The 24,978-nt window shown below is 42.9% G+C and overlaps 1 protein-coding gene across 2 annotated transcripts in view; it reads right to left on the bottom strand.

Moving 5' to 3' along the window:
- LOC110535851 (neurogenic locus notch homolog protein 1) overlaps positions 1-15,942 on the bottom strand; it is a 48,964-nt gene extending 33,022 nt beyond the window's left edge. For both annotated transcript variants that reach the window (XM_021621178.3, XM_021621179.3), the window contains exons 1-2: positions 15,528-15,942; positions 11,103-11,184 (exon numbers count right to left, since the gene is read on the bottom strand). In XM_021621178.3, the coding sequence (XP_021476853.3) occupies positions 11,103-11,184; positions 15,528-15,585 (140 nt within the window). In that variant the 5' untranslated portion in view covers positions 15,586-15,942. The remainder of the gene's footprint in view (positions 1-11,102; positions 11,185-15,527) is intronic.
- Between the last annotated feature and the right edge of the window lie 9,036 nt (positions 15,943-24,978).

Below are 24,978 nucleotides of genomic sequence, written 5' to 3'. Positions count from 1 at the left end.
CCCTGGCCTCTCTCTCTCTCTCTCTCTCCATCGGGCTCATCCCTGGCCTCTCTCTCTCTCTCTCCATCGGGCTCATCCCTGGCCTCTCTCTCTCTCCATCGGGCTCATCCCTGGCCTCTCTATCTCTCTCCATCAGGCTCATCCCTGGCCTCTCGCTCGCTCTCTCTCTCCATCAGGCTCATCCCTGGCCTCTCTCTCTCTCCATCGGGCTCATCCCTGGCCTCTCTCTCTCTCCATCGGGCTCATCTCTGGCCGCTCTCTCTCTCTCCATCGGGCTCCTCCCTGCCCTCTCTCTCTATCGGGCTCATCCCTGGCCTCTCTCTCTCTCTCCATCGGGCTCATCCCTGGCCTCTCTCTCTCTCTCTCTCTCCATCAGGCTCATCCCTGGCCTCTCTCTCTCTCCATCGGGCTCATCCCTGGCCTCTCTCTCTCTCTCTCCATCGGGCTCATCCCTGGCCTCTCTCTCTCTCCATCGGGCTCATCCCTGGCCTCTCTATCTCTCTCCATCAGGCTCATCCCTGGCCTCTCGCTCGCTCTCTCTCTCCATCAGGCTCATCCCTGGCCTCTCTCTCTCTCCATCGGGCTCATCCCTGGCCTCTCTCTCTCTCCATCAGGCTCATCCCTGGCCTCTCTCTCTCTCCATCGGGCTCATCCCTGGCCTCTCTCTCTCTCCATCGGGCTCATCTCTGGCCGCTCTCTCTCTCTCCATCGGGCTCCTCCCTGCCCTCTCTCTCTATCGGGCTCATCCCTGGCCTCTCTCTCTCTCTCCATCGGGCTCATCCCTGGCCTCTCTCTCTCTCTCTCTCTCCATCAGGCTCATCCCTGGCCTCTCTCTCTCTCTATCGGGCTCATCCCTGGCCTCTCTCTCTCTCTCTCTATCGGGCTCATCCCTGGCCTCTCTCTCTCTCTCTCCATCGGGCTCATCCCTGGCCTCTCTCTCTCTCCATCGGGCTCATCCCTGGCCCCTCTCTCTCTCTCCATCGGGCTCATCCCTGGCATCTCTCTCTCTCCATCGGGCTCATCCCTGGTCTCTCTCTCTCTCCATCGGGCTCATCCCTGGCCTCTCTCTCTCTCTCTCTCCATCCATCGGGGTCATCCCTGGCCTCTCTCTCTCTCTCTCTCTCCATCCAGCTCATCCCTGGCCTCTCTCTCTCTCCATCGGGCTCATCCCTGGCCTCTCTCTCTCTCCATCGGGCTCATCCCTGGCCTCTCTCTCTCTCCATCGGGGTCATCCCTGGCCTCTCTCTCTCTCCATCGGGCTCATCCCTGGCCTCTCTCTCTCTCCTTTTGGTCCTTCATTCGGTCTTCTTTTCACTTCCTCCTTATGGAGCCTTCATACGGCTGACCGTCCTTTTACTCCCCCCTCCTCAATATACCTTCTTTCGCTCTAGTTCCCGCTAATTGTTTTCCCCCACTCTCTCTTTTCATGGCGTCCATAGGGTTGTCTGCTTTTGTAAGCTACCATATTAGGATTTATGACTCTCTCTCGACTGGGCCTTGGCTCCAAAAACCTCAAAGTCTGGGCCTGGGTGTTACTTTTCCCTGGTCAACCCAAGCATACTTAAACGATGCAGAGAGAGACAAACAAAAGCTGTCTGAAAGCAAGGAAATTGAACTGGTTTTGGAGGAGGGGGTGGGATGGAGAGTTAGTGGTAAGCCAGTGAACAGAGGAGGTTGCTGGTTTGGAAGGAATGTTGGTGTTTACTCTTAACCACCCCCCCCCCCCTCCCCCTCCCTTCCCCCCCAGTCTCCTGTCCCTATCCCTGAACCACAGTCCTCAATGGAGGCTCTTGGCAGCCTCACTTTACAGGGCTATGCAAAAACTCACACCAGCTTTTTAAACCAGGCCCAGACCTGCCTGTTCATCACAAACAGCCCAATGTCTCACACTGGGGCCTCAAAGACAAATACATAAAGCACCCACTCCTCTGCCTCGGTCCACGTGGCCCCGCTGCTCAAACACACTCTGGCCCTGGCGTTTGAACAGAGTCAACCTCAGCACGCGCTAGCCAAGAATGCTAACCGTTTGCTCTTTAACTTGGTGAGAGGTCGACGAATAGGCCGTCAGCACAAAATCAGTTTTACAGGACACACACGGCTAACCGTCTTAAATGGCTCACACAGACTATAAAAGGGAAAAACCAAAAAGACACACAACTACTCTTGTAATTTGAACCGTTCAAAACAAACAGTGAAAGGCAGCTGCTACAACAGACTCCTGGCCACGTCATCCAGAGTACGCCAATCTTGGCAGCAGGTAAACTATCTGCTAGAAAGGTTAAATAAAGAACAGCTGAAAAGAGGAGAAGAATCAGAAGCTGTTCAAATATCAGGTGTGCAGCAGGCCCGGAGTGATGTTGTATAACAGGGGAACCTCTGTAATCAGGCTGATACTGTTGTTGTTATCCTGTGACTGTCGTCCCTCCCTGCCTGCCCCAGTAGCCTCCACTGTCCTGCTGAGATTGCTTTTCTTCCTGGCCACCAGTAGCCCGTGGCAAAGGGTCTGTGTGTGTGCTCATGTGTGTGTTTGTGTGCGTCTGTGCTGCAGTGTGCAGCGGGCGGCTGAGGATCAGCCCAGGCAGAGAGCAGATGTTGTCATGACACCTGACCTCGGGAGCAGACACCACTCTGGGGGGTTTCTCCACTGTTGGGCCAATCTGCCATCTGTCACTCTCGGAGGTCACCATGCACAGAAAGGCACTGTGCTTTGAAGACACACCGGCACGCAGGCGTACACATGAACACACACACGCATATATAGACACACACACACACACACGCACAGAGACGTACAGGCTCCACTCTTCAATACCAGCCTACGACAGCCATGCAGCCTACCTATGTTCACCATTTACCTACAGTATTGTAGTGTAGTTTCTCTAAAAGGGTCAAACACACAGTGCTGACTAACTGCAATTAGCACAGTGGCCGTCCTAACGCATCTGACCACTGAACATCAGCCGTCATTTTCTGTTCATTTCCTGACGATTCGGGGAATGTTGAATCGCAAAACTCAGCAGATGATTAACTGCAGACGGGGGATGTTTAGGTTGGTCTGTCTGCGCTATAAGACAAAAAGAACACTTGACTGTTCCAAGTAAATGTTCACCACGACACCATGAACATTTTGAGAATTGAACCTCAACACCGAATCGAGAAAGTGACAAACTTGACCATTTTGGGCCTGGAGCTAATTCAGTTTTTGTTTTTTCACAGTCCATCTCTCTTTTTTCATGCCTCCGACCACCTCTCTCTAAACTGCCTCCAGCCTGGAGTCAAACTCTTATAGGAACACTTTTTTCCCCTGCCTTGTGTTTCTCCTCTCTCATTTCCTGGCTGTTTGGTGTCTGTGTCTCTGCTAAGTATCCTTTAGTCTGATCTGTCTGAAAGCACTCCCCCAGGGCTTGCTGTGGTCCTGTGCCTCAGCCCCCCTCTCTCTCTCTAATCGTAGCTTCCCAGCCAACATCTGGTAGTGTTCATTAGAGGCCTGTTTATTTGGCCCTATTACTGACAGAGCCCATGGGAAAGGAACCGATCCCCCAGGGACACAACACAGAACAAGGGGCAGGAGGAGAGGCAGGGGATGCAGGCAGAGGCAGAAAGGAGATAGGAGGTGCAGGGGAGATATGGCGAGACAGGAACAGGGACAGGGAAGGAGGCTGCCTGGGGGATTTCTGACTCATGCTGCCTTCTCCTAATGACTGGTGGTGGTGTTGCTACTGCCTAGCCTGCTGCTTTACGAGACTGGGAACCTCTTAAGTGATTAAATGTGGCTGAAGGTGTGTGACACGGAAGCAGACCCTGACGGAGTAGTTACTGTACAGAGCTCAGTGTTGTGTTTGGTTGAGGTCTACCTATGAGAACATTTTATGAAGTTGAGGTGATTCAAACAGATGATATTGGCTTTAGTTTAGACCTAATTTCAGACCAATTTAAAAATGTTTTTTAAAGGACCTCCTTATCACTCCATTCAGAAGAAAGCCATTAACTTGTGTTTTGTGTTGTCTTTGTGAGGAGTATCCTGTGTGAATTTGTGTGTGTGAAAGTTCATAGAACACCTGCCGCTGTGAGGCAGTCTTCTGTTTGGAGTTGAATGCGAAAACCACAAGTAATCATGGGTATTATGGAGTGTGCTGCCTTGTGGGTGATGCAAGTCCCTTTTAGCTGTTCAGTTATGATCCACAGACAGACAGGTGGTCGGGCACAAATTCATCAAATGAGGAAATGCTTCTCTATTGTTGTTTTCTCTCCTGCCTCGCTGCACACGCGCACACACACAGATGGCCTCGCTGTCAGTCATATTAGCCGGTGATCAAAATGTATGTGATTTTTCTTTGTTACGTGTCACCCCTCAGACTCAAATATCTCTAATCCACAGCGTTGAAGTTCCCCAACGTCAAGTCGCTTCAATCAGTCAGAACAGAACAGTCAGCGGCTCAGTTCAGCCCCTCCTTTGCTCCACTGAGGTTTTTGCCAAAGGGAAGCCGACCCGGGCCCGGCGGCCCATGAAAGCCCAGGGCCCTGTGTGATGATATGATCACATACAATACAGCACCTTTTCTTCCCCCAGTCCTTCGAGGCTGTTTCCTGCGTCTGAATGAAAGGATGGGAGTGGGGGGGTGGAGTGGTGGAGTGGTGGACTAAAATGCAGGGATTCATCTGCCTCGTAGCAAACAGAGGTTGCATTGAAGCATCACTGGCCAGGACAAGGGCTGGCTTTCATTCATGAGTTTCAAGTTCTTTTGGTGTCCACATCACCAACGAACTATCATGGTCCAAACACACCAAGACAGTTGTGAAGAGGGCACGACAACACCTTTTCCCCCTCAGGAGACTGAAAAGATTTTGCATGGATCCCCTGATCCCCAAAAAGTTCTACAGCTGTCCCCATTGAGAGCATTCTGACCGGTTGCATCACCGCCTGGTATGGCAACTGCTCGGCATCTGACCGTAAGGCGCTACAGAGGGTAGTGTGTGCGGCCCAGTACATCACTGGGGCCAAGCTTCCTGCCATCCAGGACCTCTATAATAAGCGGTGTCGAAGGAAGGCCCAAAAAACTGTCAAAGACTCCAGACTGTTCTCTCTGTTACTGCACGGCAAGCGGTATCGTAGCGCCAAGTCTAGGACCAAAAGGCTCCTTAACAGCTTCTACCCCCAAGCCATAAGACTGCTGAACAATTAATCAAATGGCCAGCCGGACTACCGACTACCGGTCACTACCACACCACACATGCCAGGGAATGAATGGGCCTGCTTCTTATTTCACTTCAGTCAGAGAGTTTTAACACACACGTAGCTAGGCCATCTAACTATCTATCCAAAGGGGAATTCGTTAAAGCTTGGACAAACACTTGAGAGAATGATTATCCGAGGTTATATCAGTTCCAGCTCTTTGAATACAGTGCCTGCAGATTAGAACCTGTCATGGAAACCTTCGTCTCAGGTGCTAACTGGGCTATTTATGTCTTTCTGAAGGAGGGGAGACTGGCTGTTACTGCAGAAGACTTATTTCTCAAGGCAAGCAGGCTCGCAGACAGGCAGCACAGGGGCCATCTATGCTAAGGTGTGACTCCCCAAATACTGAGGCCTCAACTCAGCATGCATCATCACATCAAAGACTTCTCATCAGGCAAAATGTATGCACTGCATAGGGAATAGGGCCCCATTTTGGACACAACCTGAGTACAGGACAGGTTGATGAGTGACAGACATACAGCAATATTGCTCAAAATACCCTGGCTCAGTCTCATCCATACCACATCACTTCCAAATCTCCCTTCTCCAGTGGGGGACTAAGCCCTCCTCTGAAGCACAAGAGGTCACGTGACTCACTGTATCAATTGCCGGTCCAAAAAAAGACAGATATTTTGAGGAGTCTCTTCTGTTTTCCTGCCGACTGAGGCACAGTATGTGAAGCCCTCTCCAGACAGTGCATCTCTCATCTCCCTGGCTGAGGATCTGAAGCTAAGCCCCTTGATTCTAGCCATCCTAGAGTGTGGATCATATCTCTCTCTCTTGGGTTCTTATTGGCCCTACACTGCACTGCTTTCTGTTACTGTCATGTCAGCTTACTAGATGAGAGGCCTCCTTCAGATAAACTACCCTGGCCTGCCCTGATCCCAGTAGCTCTCATTCACCAGTCCAGATATGAGGGAGGAGCTCAGTATTCATGGCTTGGAATGTAAAGTAGGCAACCTACAGTACTACACTGAACAAAAATATAACCACTACATGCAACCATGCATCTGTTGGTCACAGATACCTTTAAAAAAAGGTAGGTGCGTGGATCAGAAAACCAGTCAGTATCTGGTGTGACGACCATTTGCCTCATGCAGCACGACACATGTCCTTCACATAGAGTTGATCAGGCTGTTGATTGTGCCCATGTGGAATGTTGTCCCACACCTGTGTAATGATCATGTTGGTCAATCAGCTTCTTGATATGCCACAACTGTCAGGTAGATGGATGATCTTGGCAAATGAGAAATGCTCACTAACAGAGTTGTATATGTGCACAAAAGTTCCAGAGAAATGTTAAGCTTGTTTTTATTTCAGCTCATGAAACATGGGACCAACACTTCACATGTTGTGTTTATAGTTTTGTTCAGTGGAAATAAAACTGAAGCATTGGATGGCACTTTACCTGGGAATACCACTTGTCTTGACTTCAGAGCGGCATTGTTTTAATTGAGGTGAAGGAAGGCCGTGATCCTGTCAGGAATGGGAACATGGCCGTGGAAATACACTTCCTGTATGCTCAGGGAAGGAATTTCATGGAGACCATCAAAACATATAACGTAGCCTATATTATTCAGACAGGCTGCCGCACAGACCGACGCCACCAGACCTCACCAACCTGCTCTTTTCCTCTGTCTCTCTGTCTCTCTGTCTCTCTGTCTCTCTGTCTCTCTGTCTCTCTGTCTCTCTGTCTCTCTGTCTCTCTGTCTCTCTCTCTCTCTCTCTCTCTCTCTCTCTCTCTCTCTCTCTCTCTCTCTCTCTCTCTCTCTCTCTCTCTCTCTCTCTCTCTCTCTCTCTCTCTCTCTCTCTCTCTCTCTCTCTCTCTCTCTCTCTCTCTCTCTCTCTCTCTCTCTCTCTCTCTCTCTCTCTCTCTCTCTCTCTCTCTCTCTCTCTCTCTCAATCTAAAGGGATTTATTGGCTATTGGCAAGGGAAACATATTTTTCTATGCCAAAGCAAGTTAAATAGATATTAAACAAAAGTGAAATAAACAATCCAAAACTAAACTGTAAACATTACACTCACAAAAGTTCCAGGGGAATAGAGACATTTCAAATGTCTTAATATGGCTATATACAGTGCTGTAACAATGTGCAAATAGTTCAAGTACAAAAGGGAAAATAAACATAAATATGGGCTGTAATTACAGTGTTGTTTGTTCTTCACTCGTTGCCCTTTTCTTGTTGCAACAGGTCACAAATCTTGCTGCTGTGATGGCACACTGTGTTATTTCACCCAATAGATATGGGAGTTTATCAAAATTGGATGTGTTCTAGAATATTTTGTGGGTCTGTGTAATCTAAAGGAAATGCGTGTCTCTAATATGGTCATACACTTGGTTTTCATAACAATCGGAAATCTGTATTTTTGGACACCGATTTGGCCCCCCCAAAAAATATTTTTTACACCTTTATTTAACTAGGCAAGCCAGTTAAGAACACATTCTTATTTTCAATGGCGGCCTAGGAACAGTAACTTAACTGCCTTGTTCAGGGGCAGAACGACAGATTTTTATCTTGTCAGCTTGGGGAGTCAATCTTGCAAACTTACGGTTAACTAGTCCAACTCTCTAACCACCTGCCTTACATGTGCACTCCACGAGGAGCCTGCCTATTACGCGAATGCAGTAAGAAGCCAAGGAAAGTTGCTAGCTAGCATTCAACTTATCTTATAAAAAACAAAATCAATCAATCAATCATAATCACTAGTTAACTACACATGGTTGCATATAATCGATGTGGTGCGCATTCGCGAAAAAGGACTGTCGTTACTCCAACATGTACCTAACCATAAACATCAATGCCTTTCTTAAAATCAATACACAAGTATATATTTTTAAACCTGCATACTTAGCTAAAATAAATCCAGGTTAGCAGGCAATATTAACCAGGTGAAATTGTGTCACTTCTCTTGCGTTCATTGTACGCAGAGTCAGGGTATATGCAACAGTTTGGGCCGCCTGGCTCGTTGCGAACTAATTTGCCAGAGTTTTACGTAATTATGACATAACATTGAAGGTTGTGCAATGTAACAGGAATATCTAGACTTATGGATGCCACCCGTTTGATAAAATACAGAACGGTTCCTTATTTTACTGAAATAATACATGTTTTGTTTTCCGTATTCGACCATATCAATGACCAAAGGCTCGTATTTCTGTGTGTTGTTATGTTCTAATTAAGTCTATGATTTGATAGAGCAGTCTGACTGAGCGATGGTAGGCACCAGCAGGCTTATAAGCATTCATTCAAACAGCACTTTCGTGCGTTTTGCCAGCAGCTCTTCGCAATGCTTCAAGCATTGTGCTGTTTATGACTTCAAGCCTATCAACTCCCGAGATTAGGCTGGTGTAACCGATGTGAAATGGCTAGCTAGTTAGCAGGGTGCGCGCTAATAGCGTTTCAAAGGTCACTCGCTCTGAGACTTGGAGTAGTTGTTCCCCTTGCTCTGCATGGGTAACGCTGCTTCGAGGGTGGCTATTGTTGATGTGTTCCTGGTTCGAGCCCAGGTAGGAGCGAGGAGAGGGACGGAAGCTATACTGTTACACTGGCAATACTAAAGTGCCTATAAGAACATCCAATAGTCAAAGGTATATGAAATCCAAATCGTATACAGAGAAATAGTCCTATAATTCCTATAATAACTACAACCTAAAACTTCTTACCTGGGAATATTGAAGACTCATGTTAAAAGGAACCACCAGCTTTCATATGTTCTCATGTTCTGAGCAAGGAACTTAAACGTTAGCTTTCTTACATGGCACATATTGCACTTCTCCGACACTTTGTTTTTGCATTATTTAAACCAAATTGAACATGTTTCATTATTTATTTGAGGCTAAATTGATTTTATTGATGTATTATATTAAGTTAAAATAAGTGTTCATTCAGTATTGTTGTAATTGTCATTATTACAAATAAATAAATAAAAATCAGTCGATTAATCGGTATCGGCGTTGAAAAATCATAATCGGTCGACCTCTAGTTTCCACCGCATTTTGTGGCGGTGTGCACATAGCCTGTCTTCTCTTGAGAGTTAGGTCTGCCTACGGCGGCCTCTCTCAGTAGCAATGCTCACTGAGTCTGTATTTCTCTCATCAAACCTCCAATATGAGGCCTTGGGTCTACTGTATCTTATGGGTTCATGGGTCTTCATTAGGCCTAACTTATAACCTGAAAAGACTGAAGGGATCATGCCAATTAACCCACCTGGATGTGGTTAGTCCTCCAGGCATTAACTTATGTTGTCAACAATTCAGTAGGACCTGCCACACAATTCTTTGATTTTGAAAAGACAAAGCAAGCCAGTTTAGCCTACCTGGTGAGAAACGCTTGAACATTCAGTGGAAGATTGTGGAAAGAAACTAGCAGCGTTGTTGACATTAAGCCACGGTATTAGAATTGGATTAATCTGATAGGGTGCACTTAGCTTGCTCTGCTGAATGTTCCCATTTTAGTCATCATTTTTCACATCACAAGCACTGTTTAAAGTTTGTCCAAACATACTGTATACCCATAAACAAACATTTCCAGCATTGAACACTAGAGAAGACACAACACAACCTCTGACCTCTGTCTGTACATTCCAGACACATTGTGGGATTGTTAACTCTCGTTACCGTGGGATAATACAAAAAATGAAGGCATAGTAAAAGACACACAAAAGGAAGGCGTAGTAGAAAAAAAAAAATATCAGCTCTCTCCAAAAAATGTGGTGCTCCAGTCTAGCAGGCCACTAATCACAATCTCCATGTTTAATTAGGAGAGTCTGAGGACAGTGGCAGGCACAATGATGGCTTTGTGGCCCAACAAGGGGGGCGAAACACTGCCAGACACAATTAAGATGTGGCCCAGAGCCAAAATGGCTGCCTGGGCCTGCAGGAGCCAAGAGCCGACCTGCCCTGATTGAACCTCTGCGCTAGTCCAGTTTCATCCCACTCCACTACAGCTCAGTAAGGCAACACTGGCACTCAAATAACAGGCTGGAAGCAGAGCCAATGTTCAGGTAGCCTTTGTGCAACAGGGGTAAGAGGGGTCAGGGGACAATAGAAGTTCTACATGTCGTTGATGTAGAAGAGCTACTGAACGCTTTGTATTGACCTGCTCATTTCACTTTAAAAATGGAGAACAACAACAACCTCAGATATGCATTACAACTTGTTTACTAATTTACAGTCTCTTTATGTATCTGTTCACAATTATGAAACCATCCAGTCTAATTACCCTCTACTTCCATCTGTCCTTCAGATGAAAATCTCTCAAGAGAGAGAAAGCCCATTCAACAATCAACAGGGGGACAAAACCCTTGAGCAGGGGGAGCGGGGGGAAGGACAGGGGCTGCAGCCAGAACTCACTGGGAAGCATCACCCAGATTAGTCACACAGAATTCATCTGACTGGAGAACAATGGCCGCCGAGCTTCTGGCAAAGCCCAGCTGTCGCTCCGTGAAAGAAAAGAGAAACAAGATTTAGGACTAAGAGTGAGTGTCTCCAACAGAGACTTCTGCTGGAGAGAGGGGAGAGGGAGCCTGCATTCAGTAGCAGTGGGCTGGGCTGAGCAGGCTGCGAGACACACAAACACAGCGACCCCCCCGGTGCAGTCCTCTTCAAAACCCACACATCTCATTCATTCGCTGGCCCAGGCCTAGGTTGTAATTGTCTTCCAAGGATAGGCATGTGCTACTCTCTTAGGCAACTGAAAATGCCTTCAGAGGCCCAAGCTAGGCCTCAACTCAACATGATCAAATTAAACAACTTCATGTTCTTGGATATGTCATTTACTAAATGCTCTCTGGAATGTATAATATGTATTTTATGCAGGAGTTTGCTGTGCATATTTACCTCGTGTAAAGGGATTTGAAACTTACTTGCACTCTCCATTTCCGTCAGCCGTGGCCTCACACCTCCCCAGGTTCAAACACGACTCGGTGGACATAGAGCATCTTAGGCCTGCAAACAGAACGAGTCAATACAACACACACACAACCTCTTAATTCTTTTCACAATTGAAGAGAAGATTTTGATATACAGTCATCAATGGATGGTTTTGGAAAAGCAACAAGACGTGAACAAAATAACATCCAAATGCTTGAGTATTAAACAACAGAAATATCCTTCATGATGACGATTGTAAGGACTAGGTGTGACTACTGCCACCTTGAAGTGCAGTTTGTGGTGAATGGGACTTGACACACTGGTAGGCACATTCTTCCTTTGCAGCTGTCCCAAAGAATGTACAATATTTGGGGAGTAACATAGCGCTGCAAAATGATTCTGTGTAACTCGACTCAAACCTGCCTCAATGGTTAAGGCTTGAATATTCATATTCCTAGGCTGAACAGTGAACTTTCTTGCAAACGCAGAGCGAATGGCGCAAGCCGCATCTGTCAGCCGAGAGCACAACAGTTAGTGTTATCCAGGATCCTATGATGACAATACAATGTCCTGCCTGGCTATCTGTAAATACAAAATAAATGTGAAGGTGCAATATGCAGAAATCGCTCCACCATTTCCTGGTAGCAAAAATTCTAATTGTTTGCCTAATTTCAGTTTATGTGACAAGACAAGAATGTATAGTGTAGAAAATCATTGTACCATCTAAAGCGCTGTGAAATATATTTTCAATACCATTTTTTTTTTTTCAGCTGTTTGAAGCTGGTGTACAAAACCGAAAGTAAAACGCAAAAACGGAACTTAAGAACTGTAAGCATAGATCTACTGCTTCTTAGACTTGATTTCAATGAGAATGACAGATCTATAACTCACATTTCTATGTCAATTTGGTGGGGTCACCCACAAAGTCACATATCGTCCTGAGATCCATAATTTTTGTCCTCCAGTGGATATCAGATCTTGGTCCGTACCTGAGGCCATACAAGCCACTTTATTGAGTCCTGTTGTCCCCTTGAGAGGACATCCTTGCCAACTTTATCTTCCTGGTTCTAAAAATAATGTCTGCTTCACATTTTATGGAAATGTAAAAAGTGTGTGTAATTATAAATTATAATTTTTGTGAGTTTGATATTTAAATTGTTTCTAGTAAGTGAACATCTCAGGAATAATTCAGTGAGCAGTCAGGACTGTGTCATGTTAAATAATAGTCAAATAAGAGCAGGACATGTCCTCTGCAACTATGTTTTTCACCTACTGTACCCATTGACTGTAATGTAAATGTTATCACATTTACGTCCTAATGACCACTAAAGAGGACAATTTTGCACTTCAAATAACTGATAAACAACATTTTAAAAATAATAATAACCTTGGTAACATGTTTTCGTTCTTCACCCCAAACACTTATTTTATGTAAAAAATATTTACATGTATATACAGTACCAGTCAAAAGTTTGGACACACCTACTTATTCATGGGTTTTTCTTTATTAAGACATCAACACCATGAAATAACACATAGGGAATCATGTTGTCTCCAAAGAAAAGTGTTAAACAAATCAAAATATATTTTAGATTCTTCAAAGTTGCTGCCCATTGCCTTGATGGCACCTTTGCACGCTCTTGGTATTCTCTCAACCAGCTTCATGAGGAATGCTTTTCCAACTGTCTTGAATGAGTTCCCACATATGCTGAGCACTTCTTGGCTGCTTTTCCTTCACTCCGCGGTCAAACTCATCCCTAATCATCACAATTGGGTTGAAGTCGGGTGATTGTGGAGGCCAGGTCATCTGATGCAGCACTCCATCACTCTCCTTCTTGGTCAAATAGCTCTTACACAACCTGGAGGTGTGTTGGGTCATTGTCCTGTTGAAAAACAAATTATAGTCCCACTAAGCACAAACCAGATGGGTTGGCGAATCAATGCAAAATGCTGTGGTAGCCATGCTGGTTAAGTGTGCCTTGAATTATAAATAAATCACTGACAGTGGCACCAGCAAAAGCACCCTCACACCTCCTCCTCCATGCTTCACGGTGGGAACCACACATGCGGAGATCATCCGTTCACCTACTCTGCGTTCACAAAGACACGGCGGTTGGAACCAAAAATCTTACATTTGGACTCATCAGACCAAAGGACAGATTTCCACCGGTCTAATGTCCATTGCTCATGTTTCTTAGCCCAAGCAAGTCTCTTCTTATTATTGGTGTCCTTTAGTAGTGTTTTTTTTTAAACCAATTAAACCATGAAGGTCTGATTCATGCAGTCCCTGAACAGCTGATGTTGAGATGTGTCTGTTATTTATTTGGGCTGCAATCTGAGGTGCAGTTAACTCTAATGAACGTATTCCCTGCAGCAGAGGTAACTCTGGGTCTTCCTTTCCTGTGGCGGTCCTCATGAGAGCCAGTTTCATCATAGCACTTGATGGTTTTTGCGAATACATTTGAAGAAACTTCAAAGTTCTCGAAATGTTCAGGATTGACTGACCTTCATGTCTTAAAGTAATGACGGACTGTCATTTCTCTTTGCTTATTTAAGCTGTTCTTGCCATAATATGACCACCCCTACCTTGTCACAACACAACTGATTGGGTCAAACGCATTACGAAGGAAAGAAATTCCACAAATGAACTTATAACAAGGCACAATTGTCAATTGAAACGCATTCCAGGTGACTACCTCATGAAGCTGGTTGAGAGAAGGCCAAGAGTGTGCAAAGCTGTCATCAAGGCAAAGGGTGGCTACTTTGAAGAATCTCAAATATAAAATATATTTTGATTTGTTTAACACTTTTTTGGTTACTACTTGATTCCATATGTATTTTTTTCATAGTTTAGTGTTGATGTCTTCACTATTATTCTACAATGTAGAAAATAATAAATATGAAGAAAAAACCTTGACAAACTATAGATTTTGCAAGTCCGTTGGGACATCTACTTTGTGCATGACACAAGTCATTTTTCCAACAATTGTTTACAGACAGATTATTTCACTTATAATTCACTGTATCACAATTCCAGTTGGTCAGAAGTTTACATACACTAAGTTGACTGTGCTTTTAAACAGAGATTATGTATTTGGTGCAGAGATTAATTAATTTGGTGCGAAATGTGCAGATCAATCTCAGAACAACAGCAAAGGACCTTGTGAAGATGCTGGAGGAAACAGGTAGAAAAGTATCTATATCCACAGTAAAACAAGTTCTATATCAACATAACCTGAAAGGCTGCTCAGCAAGGAAGAAGCCACTGCTCCAAAACCGCCATAAAAAAGCCAGACTACGGTTTGCAACTGCACATGGGGACAAATATTGTACTTTTTGGAGAAATGTCCTCTGGTCTGATGAAACAAAAATAGAACTGTTTGGCCATAATGATCATCGTTATGTTTGGAGGAAAAAGGGGGAAGTTTGCAAGTCAAAGAACACCATCCCAACTGTGAAGCACGGGAGTGGGAGCATCATGTTGTGGGGGTGCTTTGCTGCAGGAGGGACTGGTGCACTTCACAAAATAGATGGCTTCATGAGGCAGGAAAATTGTGTGGATATATTGAAGCAACATCTCAAGATGTTAAAGCTTGGTCACAAAGGGGTCTTCCAAATGGACAATGACCCCAAGCATACTTCCAAAGTTGTGGCAAAATGGCTTAAGGACAACAAAGTCAAGGTATTGGAGTGGCCGTCACAAAGCCCTGATCTCAATCCTATAGAAAATGTGTGGGCAGAAGGCTACCCAAAACGTTTGACCCAAGTTAAACAATTTAAAGTCAATGCTACCAAATCCAAATTGAGTGTATGTAATCATTTTCTCTACTATTATTCTAACATTTCACATTCTTAAAATGAAGTGGTGATCCTAACTGACCTAAAACAGGGAATTTTTACTAGGATTAAATGTCAGGAATTGTGAAAAACTGAGTTTAAATGTTTTTGGCTAAGGTGTATGTAAACTTCCGACTTCAGCTGTGATATATATATATATATATATATATATATGTGTATGTATATATATATATATATATATATATATGTGTATGTATATATATATATATAAATTAGTGCACAGTAAATGCTGATATATATATAAATAATCGGGTCTCATGAGCATATTGCAAAGAAAGAAAACTGATGCTGGAATATATTCTTAACTGTCACATTTTAAAACGCAATTTTAAGTAATGCCCTCAAAAATAAGATGCCTTTGAAGTTCGAATGCAACAAGTGCAACATTCTGACATCGTTCTACAATCAATGTCACTTCTTCCCATTTGTTCTTCCCTGCACATCAGTATTTACTGTGCACTAATACGATTTTATGAGTGAACTCATGGAAAACATCTACGTAATAAATGTACAATTTCACTATCGAACAAAACACGGTTGACTATTGTTATTGCACTTACCTCGTGTTAGAGCAATAAGCGACAACAGGAAAGTTAGTTTCACAAAGAAATGATGCATTCCTTCTTTTCTGATTTAAAATTGATGTATAATTCCAATTGGAGTTATCATAGATCCTGTTAATTTTCCTCTTCGACAGTTTAAAAAAACGTCCAATTCATCATTTCATAGATCCAAAAAAAGTAAACGTTTGCGGCGTGTCTCTAAACTTCGTACATGCGATGTTTTCACTCCAGCTTCGGAGTTGTAAATGACTCAATTCCCGTAACCACATATAGGGGCGTTATGGTTCCGCGCCACTAGGTCTACTTCGCCCACGACAGCTATTCATTATTTTATTTAATCTATAAATGTTCTGAGGAGCAGTGGGAAAATACGCACACCCTGTAAAGCTATAAAAGTAGCACCTTTTAAAAAAAAAAAAAAAATTTAAAAAATTATATATATATATATATATATATATATATATATATATATATATATCCCAGGCGTTTCCTGTTGGTAGATTTAGCAATCACTGACAAAACAGATACTTTAAAGCGACAGTATGTAGAATTTCCAGTAAATCTATGAATTGAATCCTCAATTAAACCAGGTTAAACAGTTAACCCTTAGTTTGGAAGAATATGTAGTTTGTGTTATGTATGTCTTATGTCATAACCAATTTATAACCAAATTAAGGACATATTCCTACATTGTTTATATTTTTGTTGGTGGCCCACACTTTGATTGATTGCTCATTTTACAGTGTGACTTTCACATCACTAAAACACAAATGTAGAAGCGATCTTATCTTTCAGCAGCCCAAGTGAAGGTGTTCTCTGGTTACTATCATTTTCACACACTCAACATACAGACAAAATCATTCTGTTTTGCTCTCAAAGTTGTGGGAAATGTGTTTGTTTTTCACAGAGGTATGCATGATTAAAATATGTGAGCCATGATAACAGATCTAATCCTCCATATCTGGTAAGTAAACGCTGACAGTAGGCCTGAAACAGATAAATACATTTTGGTTGTGCTTAATCAGCAAACACAGAGCAGGTCAGATTTCAAATGTATTCCATCCAATGGCACGTTGACGCAAAATATTATATATATATATATATATATTTTTTAAATCCTTTGTTACGGATATGGGCTTTGCAATGCCTAAAAATCATGGGTAAAAATCAAGAAGGCCCTTAATGAGAATGTTTTAGTCTTTTTCTGGTGACTTTGGTTTCATAGGCTTGTATGTGTATCCTAAATGGGTCAGATCACAATCAGATCGTCAGTACAAAAAACTTCCATTCCCAAACAACATTCATTCATTTCAAAATGTTGCAATAATTCATTTGGAACTAATCATAACCAAAAAGAAGGGGAAATATTTGCAACTGGTGTTTTTTTATGCCTGCAGGGCTTAATTTGTTCAGTGGGGAATCCATATTTCTGTATGACGTTTAAAGGAGCTGCATTCGCAACAGGACCTCCAGGTAGAACATCAACCTGGAGTGTGGCATGAGGAAGACTGAAGCCAACTTTGCGGCCCTGGGGCCTGAGAATGGAGAGAAGGGTTGGAAGAGGAGAGAATGGTAAAGGAGTGAAGGGTTGTGGGAGAATATGATGGAGAGAAGGTAAAGTGGTTGAGGAGGTGGCGATGGTGACAAAAAAACAGCAATAACAACCTGTTTTTCTAACTTTTACAGGAAAACGTAGATAAAGGCAATGGAAATGATATAATCGGTCATGGCTTTATCTCCAATCTGTCACATTCCACGGCTGAGTTTTAACAGAATTTGTGTTGCCTTCCTTCTCATTGTGTTGACCTGGGCCATTTCAATGGCCTCCAGTCCAGTGGCTATTACAGATGCAGGACCATAATATTCCACTTAGAAAATGGTTTTATCCAAAGCAATTTACAGTTCAGCGAGTACACATATTTTTTTATTTAAAGTTGAAATACGTAAATGGGGAAACAGTGCCACGGTTTGTTTTGTTGATGAAACCGAGGAGAGGAGTGACCGGCAGCATAAAAAACCAAACAAATCGCAGTCCATATTCTGCTTTTCTATCGCATGTGTAATGATGTCCGAGGGGGGAACGAAACACTGTTTGTTGTTTGAAGTAGCTTCTTTGTTGTTATAATATCTCAAACAGACGTGGCATTTACACCAAGTATGGATTCCATCTTGAAGTATATGTGATCCCTACGGGGATTGAAACCACTACCTTGAGCTTTCTAGAGCCACTCTCTTGCCAACTATCAACTCAAGCCACTGAAAACAGGCTACTGTACAGTACAGTGTAGAATCTCACTATTATGATCACTCCCTGTAAATGAATTGTGTTTTTCTACCTGTTTGTGCCTGTCCTGTCTTGACTTGCCTCGTTAAATAAAGGTTCAATTAAAAATATATATAAAAGTTGGCTATGTTAGCACTCCAAGTTGAGTTTATCACTGTTTGGAGAGGCACTAGTTTCAGTTTGTTTTAGGTTGAGATTGACTATTTCTGAGTTAATCTCAGAGCAATCACTGCTTGACTAAACATTGACATGGTTTATCTAAACATATCTAAACAACGTGGTCTCAGGGCAAATAGTTTATTCTGTAATTAAATCTGTGGCACTAGGTTACATTATGAATGGAAGCGGTCATACATAGAATATTATCCAAACTATAGAATGTATAGTATCATATGTTTTACCCGGTCGTACAATAGCATATGAATTGGAGGATGAAATGTATCATACGTCTTGGTAGCCAGCAGAAACAACACTTTAGGCTTAGTGTCTTGCTTCGCAGTCATTCAATCTTCTCAGTGTAACAGTTGGGATAAGGGGACAATTCGGAGTACAAAGCACTTCTCATCCCTGGATTGAGGTATGTTTTCAGAGCCTTATCTCGCGGCGGCTCTGTGGTGTCTTACTTTAAGCAAACATCCTCTCCGACCCAGTAGTACAGCTTTAAGCAAGCCTAAGGTGTCGGATCTGCTGGGTAACATCTTGGAGGACGTATATTATTCTACAAATTTCTCTGAGACCAGATTGCTTGTTGCACCATAATAACAAAGGAGAATTATGGGGAGAATTTACGTTGGCGGAGAATTTACATAGAAAGTTAGAAGAAGTAAAACGACAAAGGGCAGGTGAATTCACGTAGCAGGTTAGGTGAATTGGGTTATGTTTAGAATAAGGGGAAGGGTTAGCTAAAATGTTACAGTTGTCACCCGACCTGACTCGAACATGCAAACTTTGGATTGCCAGACAATCATGGATTACACCACCCATCTGTATTACACCCACCCATCCTCACCGACCAATCTCCTTACTCTTGTTTCTGTCAAAAGTAACTAAATCATTAGTAGGTATCATACATCCTGGAGGTGCTGAGAAATACACTACATGACCAAAGGTGGACACCAACTTGTCGAACATCATTAATTTGGGGTTTATTCCCCCTTTGCTGCTATAACAGCCTCCGATCTCAACAAACCATTTCTGTATGGACCTCGCTTTGTGCTTTGGGATCATGAGTGGTGCAGCGGTCTAAAGCACTGCATCGCAGTGCTAGAGGCATCACTAAAGACTCAGATTCAATCCTGGGCTGTATCACAACCAACAGGGTTGGTAGTCCCATAGGGCAATGCACAATTGACCTAGCGTCGTTAGGGGAGGGTTTGGCCGGGGTAGGCCGACAATACTGACTTACCTGGTTAAATAAAAAATACATGTGCACAGGGGCATTGTCATTCCCCAAACTGTTGCCACAAAGCACAGAATTGTTTAGAATGTCATTGTAAGCTGTAGCGTTAAGATTTCCCTTCAATGGAATTAAGGAATGGTACCACCGAGTGCTGAAGCACCTCTGTCTGAGGTTGCAACACTCACTATCGAGTTCCAAACTGCAACTTGAAGCAACATCAGCACAAGAACTCTTCGTCGGGAGCTTCATGGAATGGGTTTCCATGGCCGAGCAGCCGCACACAAGCCTAATATCACCATACACAGTGCCAAGTGACGGCTGGTGTGGTGTAAAGCTCACTGCCATTGGAATGAGATGTTCGACGAGCAGGTGTCCACATACTTTTAGACATGTAGTGTATGTCCGATGTACAATACCAGTCAAAAGTTTGGACACATCTACTCCTTCAAGGGTTTTTCTACATTTTTACTATATTCTACATTGTAGAATAATAGTGAAGACATCAAAACTATGAAATAACACATTAATTCATTTGTTTTTTAAATTGAACGTTTAAAGAGGAGCTGGTTTGGAGAGACCTATGTTGCCATCTACTGTAGTAACAACAGATCAATAAGAATACACCATTTTCCCATTTATCTCAGCACATGGACCAAGAAGGCCATTTTTAAATGTTGAATAGTACTGTAACTTACATGGTAAAAAATACACATTGATTCCATTGTATATCCCACCAGGGTTGTTTTTAGATTGACTTCAAGCTTTATGAGCTCAAATCCAGACAGGAGCCATTATTTTTACAAAAAGATGTTCGTATGATAGCGAAGATATTCAAAACCGTGCAGAGTGCCTATCCAACTGACAATCTCTTCGAAAAAAGAAACTGTTGGAACCGAGACTTAAAATAACTCAAATGTACGCTTACTCCAGTATACTGTAAACTAATGTTTAGAATTTATTATACAAGAGACGAAGTTCACAAAGTCTACAGCACAATTGCAGTCTTGTCTTAAGTGTAAAACTAATAATGACTCAATAATCCATGCTTTCTTTTCTTATAAAAGATCAAATAAATGTTTGTATTTTTTTATTATTTGAATTCCTCCATTATAAAAGCTTCAAGTCTTTCTCCCTCTCTCTCATTACGTGTTACTTAGATGAATGTGTCTTTTCCTAAAACCAGAGTGCCATCCATCCCAATTCAACAATCCTAGACTGGTCCAATATGATCCATGTCTCTAGATCTACTGTTGTTGAGATGAAGTGTGCAGTACGTCCAACCCACCCAGACCATACGGCACTTTGAGCTGCAGAGAAACATACAGTGATTGTTTCTGCCTATTGAAAACCAAAACCATCTCTCCTCACCCCTCCACATGCCCATGGAAGAAGTGGTCAGAAGTGAGTTTTGGGGCCTGAATGCCAAAACATTCAGGAGATAAAGGTGCTTAAAGTTGACCCCTTTTTGCATAACCCACCATACCATGAGACACCCATGTCTTCATCACTGGAAAATATAAACGGTTGAGTTTGATATCATCTAAAAGCTTACAAAGTGTATTCAAACTATTTGATTATTTATTGAAAAAAAAATGAAAAAAAATCTAAAAAGAACCTTTAACGTCGATGATCGAAAAACTCATATTCACATATGTTGTGTCAATTTCACACGTCATTTTGTATTGTGCCCACAATCTGTTGAGACACAACATGCTCTGGAATTTCAATCATAAAAATAGAATTCATAGAATGGACCTACCCCAGCTGGCACATTTGGTTCCTTGGAAGTACAGTACCTGTATTTGGTTCTGTGAATGAAGCCATTTTCCTGACTTTAAACATTCTGAGATTTGAAGTGAAAATTTTGCCTGTTTAAGGAACGTACCATTTTTGTTTGCAGTGAGGTTCTGAGAACGTTTTAATATGGTTCCCTGAATGCTCTCCTGGGAGGTTATATTGACGTTCTGAGAACGGAAAATGTAGGTTATTTGAAGGTTTTTTAATGACTCCCCTAAAACTTTCACTGAACGCTTCAATAAGATTTTTCATAACACTTCTAGCTTATTTAAATGTAATTCCCATTTTAGAACATTTATCAGCCAGAACATGACACCCACCCTGAATTCAAGAACATGCTGTGTCTTATCCAATACTAAAACCTTAGAGGACGTAAAATAGAATCTATGCTATAGCATATACGAATATGAAACAAATTGGAGTTTTAAGATAATTGACGACAAAAAGGTTTAAAAAAAAACTTTATCCCCATGAATGATCAAATAGTTTGACAACCCTGTTTGTAAGCTTTTAAATGATACATCTCAACCCATTATATTTTCCAGTGATGAAGACATGGACGTCTCATGTCTTAATTTCTTGTTATTTTTTAAAATGTCGGTTAATGTGTATATTGTTGTTGTATTGCGAGATATTGCCGCACCGTTGGAGCTAGAAACATAAGCATTTCGCTTCACCTGTGATAACATCTATATAACTGTGTACATGACCAATAAACAAAACAAAAAAATATATTGTTGTATAGTGGGGTATGCAATATGGGTCAACTTTGAGAACCTGTATCTCTTGAATGTTTTGGCATGCAGGTCCAAAAAGTAATTTTCGGAGAATTTCTACAATTAACAAAGGTTTTGTTCAAATCATTAGGGTTGCTGTCAAAACGTGACTGAAATCAAATGCATTTACCCGTGTGATTTACTGAACATGTCATTGGTTCCAGTGTGGACTCATGGCCCTCCACTGGATTATATAGCAATGTGGTGAAGTGTGAACAACAGAGCAACTAGCAAAGTTTGCCGAAGTGTGAAAAACAAACAACTTTCTCTCCTGCTACTCTCCTCTCCTCATCTTCGTCCATCACACACACACACACACACGCACGCACACACACACACACACACACACACACACACACACACACACACACACACACACACACACACACACACACACACACACACACACACACACACACACACACACACACACAGGTGTGAGTATTAATTTTACACTATTTGTTGAAACACCTTCTGTGTAGCAATGCTTGTGCATGGAACACAAGCATTTCGCTACACCCGCAGTAACATCTTCTAAATATGTTCATACAACCAATACAGTTTGATTTGATGTGATGTGTCACATTTCCCATTGACAGTAAAATGACTCTAAAAGGAAACTGATCTATCGAATCCTTTGAACGATCAACTGATCAGTTTCCTCTTGGGACCATGGGCGCTGATATCCACACCAGTCATGTTGTGTCAACTTCTCTCACCTGTTTGTCACTGAGCTGCCCTATCACACCAAGAGGAAACATTTAGGCTGTGGGGGCAGGGAGGGCCAGGAGACTCTGTCACCTCGGTTACACCACACAAAGTGCAAAACCTTCCAACCCAAACACCCAACTCCCCACAGAACACCTCAAAGGGCTCCAAGGGATCCAATGAGGCTGTTTCAGGAGTTGTTTGGTTTGGCGGTTCCCACCTAATGACAGCCCTACCAACTTTTTGTCCTGCTTTTGTCTTGGGGACAAGCCTGGCAATTACCATGTTGAGTGCACACCAACCTCCTGTAAAAGGCTATAGGATCTAATCAAATCAAATCAAACTTTTTTATCACATGCTCCGAATACATCAAGTGTAGACTTTACCTGTGAAATGCTTACTTACAAGCCCTTAACCAACAGCACAGTTCAAGAAGAAGAAAATATTTACCAAGTAGGCTAAAATAAAAAGTAGTAATAAGAAGTAACACAACAAGAATAACAATAACGAGGCTATATACAGGAGGCACTGGTGCCGAGTCAGTGTGCAGGGGTACAGGTTAGTTCAGGTAATTTGTGTATGTGGGTGGGGGTGAAATGACTATGCATAGATAATAACGGTGAATGTAAATTGTCCGGTGGCGATTTTATTAATTGTTCAGCTGTATTAAGGCTTGGGGGTAAGAAGCTGTTGAGGAGCCTTTTAATCCTAGACTTGGCGCTCCGGCACCGCTTGCTGTGCGGTAGCAGAGAAAACAGTCCATAACTTGGTGACTGCAGTCTTTGACAATTTTATGGGCTTTGCTCTGACACCGCCTATTGTATAGGTCCTGGATGGCAGGAAGCTTGACCCCAGTGATGTACTGGGCCGTTCGCACTACCCTCTGTAGCGCCTTATGGTCAGATGCCGAGTAGTTGCCATACCATGCTCTCGATGGTGCAGCTGTAGAACCTTTTGAGAATCTGGGGACCCATGCCAAATCTTTTCAGTCTCCTGAGGGGGAAAAGGTTTTGTCGTGCATCTTCATGACTGTCTTGATATGTTTGGAACATGATAGTTTGTTGGTGATGTGGACACCAAGAAACTTGAAACTCTCAACCCGCTTCTCTACAGCCCGATGTTAATGGGGGCCGGTTCGGACCGCTTTTTCCTGTAGTCCACGATCAGCTCCTTTGTCTCACATTGAGGGAGAGGTTGTTGTCCTGGCACCATACTGCCAGTTCTCTGACCTCCTCCCTATAGGCCGCCTCATCTTTGTCAGTGATCAGGCCTACCACTGTCATGTCATCAGCAAACTTAATGATGGTTTTGGAGTTGTGTTTGACCACGCAGTCGTGGGTGAACAGGGAATACAGGAGGGGAGTAAGTTCACACCCCTGAGGGGCCCCAGTGTTAAGGAGCAGCGTGGCAGATGTGTTGTTGCCTAGGGCAGTGTGGATTGCGATTGAGATTGCGTCATCTGTGGATTCTAATCAATGTAACATATGACATGACTTTTATACCACCTCCAGGGACCTGAGCTTCTAAATCATCCAACCTGAGAAAATCTGATCATCTTGCTTATAATAAAACAGGGAGTTACAGGCTATGGACAGTGAAATCAGAATAAAACAGGGAGTTACAGGCCATGGACAGTGAAATGAGAATAAGGGAGATAATCAACATGATTACTATCACATTGATTTATTTGGGAGTTATATCAGCACATATAGGATAGTGGACCCTACGTGGTCTTGTCAAGGGGTGTGAAGCATCAAAAGTCACATGGAATCAGGTGATAAATTGTGGTATTTACAGGTGCAGAAGGTAAGCTGAAACTTTGGAATATGGAACTATCGAATATAAGAAGTGGACGAACACGAACATGAACATTCAAAATAATAAACAATAATCTAAGTGGCCAATTCACTGAACCTAGCTGCTTCTAAGGCAGATTGCCTTCAAACTAAGCAGAGCGCCAATAACTTTGACAGTGTCAATAATTCATCACACAGCTGAGGTTAAGAGAGCCCTGGGACAATATGTCACTCCTGCCTAAGCTCTCCTGGAATGAACAACCTGAACAGGTTAAATGCCCAACCCCTAACACTGGGATAATCCAAAATGCACCTTCCCAGTAAACAATTCTTGGGAGAGAAAACGTTTTTGTGATTTTACCCGTAATGTTCCCCTGATGTTTGAGTGTCCAGTTTTCCTTTAGTTATAGGAACATGTATGTCAGCAAAAACCTCCTGAGAACCTAGTTAGCATGTTTTGGCGTTCGAGTCAGGAGAACATTCCTTCAATGTCAAACAGAACGAACCCAGAACGTGGTTACCATGTTCTCAGAATAGCCCATATTAGTGTTCTAGACACGTTTCATGTGGCATTGCAAGAACATGAATGTGTCGAATGACGTTTAAAACACAGGAAGATGTGTCATGGTCCCCTGGAGGTTTTTTATATTAGCGAAGGTACATAAAAAGGGCGTCCTCCATGTGCATA

This window comes from Oncorhynchus mykiss, chromosome 11 (assembly GCF_057628025.1).
Source record: "Oncorhynchus mykiss isolate SJ-2025 chromosome 11, ASM5762802v1, whole genome shotgun sequence".
NCBI lineage: Eukaryota > Metazoa > Chordata > Actinopteri > Salmoniformes > Salmonidae > Oncorhynchus > Oncorhynchus mykiss.
Note: the sequence above shows the minus strand (reverse complement) of the source record. Positions and strands in the feature narration are given on the sequence as shown.